The following is a 2,870-nucleotide window of genomic DNA, read 5'->3' as shown; positions in this document are numbered from 1 at the left end:
TGGCGTCAGTGGGGAAAGAGGCCCGGGGGGGGGGTGATTGCCGTCCCAAGCTTAGCAGGGCCCCCAAAAAGAGTGGGGAGGGGGACTCTTCCCACTCAGCTCAGCAGTGGGCGGGGGCATTCCCAAGAAACAGCTTGTCTCCCCTCATCTTCCCCCCCCCCCATGCTAAGAGGCTGCAGGGGCTGCTACATTTAAAACTTGATTTACTAATGTAAAGGAGCTGCGGTGGCTCAAGTGGTTAAGACGCTGAACTGCAGGCTGTGGAAGGTCGGTAATTCAGTAGTTCGAGACCCGAGTTGCCGCATGACGGAGGGAGCTCCCGTCTCTGGCCCCACCTGCCAACGTAGCAGTTCGAAAGCAAGACATTGCAAGGAGATAAATAGGCACCGCTTCGGTGGGAAGGTAATGGCGTTCCGTGTGCCTTGGTGTTTAGTCATGCCGGCCACATGACCACGGAAACGTCTTCGGACAGCGCTGGCTCTTCGGCTTTGAAACGGAGATGAGCACCGCAACCCTAGAGGCTTTCGAGCAAAGGAACCTTTACCTTTAATGACTGGAAACCCAAGAAGTGGGGGATTCGGCTGGGATTCTGTTCCTTGCTCTCTTCACAAATTCAGGCCCACCCACCCCCCACCCCGCCGTCAAGGTTTCCAGTCATTCTGCACTGTGATTAGTGTGCGCATCAGAAGCCCCAGACAAACGCTTTGCGGTTCTTCACCTTGCGCCACATTCCAGGCCAAAGAGTCGGTTTCCCACAGCCCTGTTTTGTGTTTTTGTGTTTGGGCCCCGATGCTCATCTCTCGAAAAGGTTGTCTGGATTGGTAAGGACTTTATTAAAAAATAGAAACCACATTTTTAATCAAACAGGTGGCGTACAAAATCCAGAACAGGTGTGTGTGCGTGTTAAATCAGCCCCTCCCCCACAAGGGCGGGACTTCCTGCCAGACGGGCGGGGTCTGAGGCCGGCCCCCAGCGGGGGTGGTGCCCAGGAAGACTGTGGGCCGAGGTACTGCGGCTCCCCTCCCCCTGCAGGGACAGGCTGAGCCCCGGCCGGCTCTCGCCCACCAAGGGTCAAAAATACACCTGCGGCGCAGGTACATCCGAACAGCCCCGGAGAGCCATCCCGCAGAGACCCTCCACCTGAATCGTTCGGGCCAGAGACCTCAACAGGAGAGGCCCCGGAAAGGCACAGAGGCTGCAAATGGGGGGGGGGAGGGGAGCCAGAAGCCGCCCTTCCGGGAAAAGGCCTCCCCCCCTGTGGAGGTGGGGGGAGACGGTTCCTTCCAGCAGGTGCCAGGCCTGCTCGGGACCCCCACCCCACTCCACCCCGCCGTGGCGCTCTGGCTATCTGCTGATGGAGGCGTAGTTGGGCTGCCCCCCGGCGCCGAGCGGGGGCTGGACAGGCGCTCTCTCCGCTGGCTCCGAGGGCGGCTCCTGGCCCTCCAGGATGCGCTCGTGGTCCTCTTCTTCGTGGGGCGGGTCCTGGGGCAGCAGGACCAGGTCGGAGAGGCCGTGCAGCTCGGCGGCCTTGTGGAAGGTCTGCAGGAGCAGCAGCATGGCCAGGAGGCCCAGCAGCAGGTACACTGGCGGGGGGGGGAGACAAGGAGGAGGCGCGTGAAGAAGACCTGTGTCTGTCCGCAGGCCCCCCCCCAGGGCTTGGCCACCTGCTTGCCAGCCACCCGGCCAGCTGAAGCAGGAAGAGAGCTCTGCCCCCCTCTGCTGCCCTCTAGCCGCGGCCGTGGGCATTGCACTCCAGCCCCCACCTTGGTTTGTTTACTTCCTTTATGACCCTGCCGTTCCCTCAGGCGCCTTCCGTCCTCCTTCTCCTCCCCTATCCTCACAACACCCCTGTGAGGTAGGGTAGGGGGGAGTGTCTCTGACCCGCCCAAGGTTACCCAGCAGGCTTCCCTGGCAGAGTCTGGATTCGAAACCCAGTCTCCCAGTTTTTGCCCAAGAACAAGTGCGTTTCTTAGGACAGTCCAGGGCTGCCAGCTCCAGGTTGGGAAATTCCTGGAGATTGGGGGGTGGGGCCCGGGATGGGGTGGGGGTGGTGGGGGGAGCAGAGTTTGGCGAGGGGGTGGCAGCAGGGACTTGATGCCACAGAGACCACCCGCCAAAACAGCCGCTTTCCCCAGAGAAACGGATCTTTTCCACCTGGAGATGGGTTGTAATGCCAAGAGAGCCCCAGACTCCACTTGGGGGCAGCAACCCTGCAGAACTGCGGTGGTGGACCTCAGGGGACCGCCGCATCTGCCTCTGTCCCGTGGCAGTCCCACGGGCCAGCCCTGCTGCGTGTGGCCTCTGCGGCCGAAACCCCCCCTCCTGCCCGTCCCCCCCGGGCACGTTACAGGGATGGTCTCTCACCTGTGACGGAGACCTTGTAGAGGGGGCGGTAGCGCTGCCCCGGCTGCTCCCCTGGGACGTAGTCCCCCAGGCCGATGGTGCAAAGGGAGATGAAGCAGAAGTAGAAGGCGTCCAGGTAGCTCCAGGAGTCCTCCAGGCTGCTGAAGATGGCGGCGGGCACCAGGAAGAAGGCCGCCAGCACCAGGGCGGCTAGCAGGAGGAGGTGCCCGCAGGAGAGGCTCCGCCGGGGGTAGCCCCACTTCAGGGCCAGGTACTCCAGCGGGCCGGAGGTCAGGGCCCCGATGAGGCGCTGCACGGTGGCCGTCAGCAGCAGCATGGTGAAGGGCACCCCCAGCAGGGCGTAGAAGATGCAGAAGGCCTTCCCCGCGTCAGAGAGCGGGGTGGTGTAGCCGTAGCCTTGGGAGGAGGAGAGGGTGGGGCAGAGAGGCCCCGTTAGCAGGCGCTGGGGCCACCAGGGGGGGAGGGGAGGCAGGAGCCGGGCTCAGGCGGGCTGGGACCCCCCCCCC

General features: G+C 63.2%; 1 protein-coding gene across 1 annotated transcript in view; it reads right to left on the bottom strand.

Annotated features, from left to right (window-relative positions):
* Positions 1-873: 873 nt before the first annotated feature.
* Positions 874-2,870, bottom strand: part of KCNK6 (potassium channel, two pore domain subfamily K, member 6) — a 6,207-nt gene continuing 4,210 nt past the window's right edge. Inside the window, exons 2-3 of the mRNA XM_015407661.1 lie at positions 2,365-2,760; positions 874-1,583 (exon numbers count right to left, since the gene is read on the bottom strand). Of these exons, the coding sequence (XP_015263147.1) occupies positions 1,345-1,583; positions 2,365-2,760 (635 nt within the window). The 3' untranslated portion in view covers positions 874-1,344. The remainder of the gene's footprint in view (positions 1,584-2,364; positions 2,761-2,870) is intronic.

This window comes from Gekko japonicus, unplaced genomic scaffold (genome assembly GCF_001447785.1).
Source record: "Gekko japonicus isolate JY-2015 unplaced genomic scaffold, Gekko_japonicus_V1.1 scaffold1471, whole genome shotgun sequence".
NCBI classification, from domain to species: Eukaryota; Metazoa; Chordata; class Lepidosauria; order Squamata; family Gekkonidae; genus Gekko; species Gekko japonicus.
This window is presented reverse-complemented; position numbering and strand designations above follow the sequence as displayed.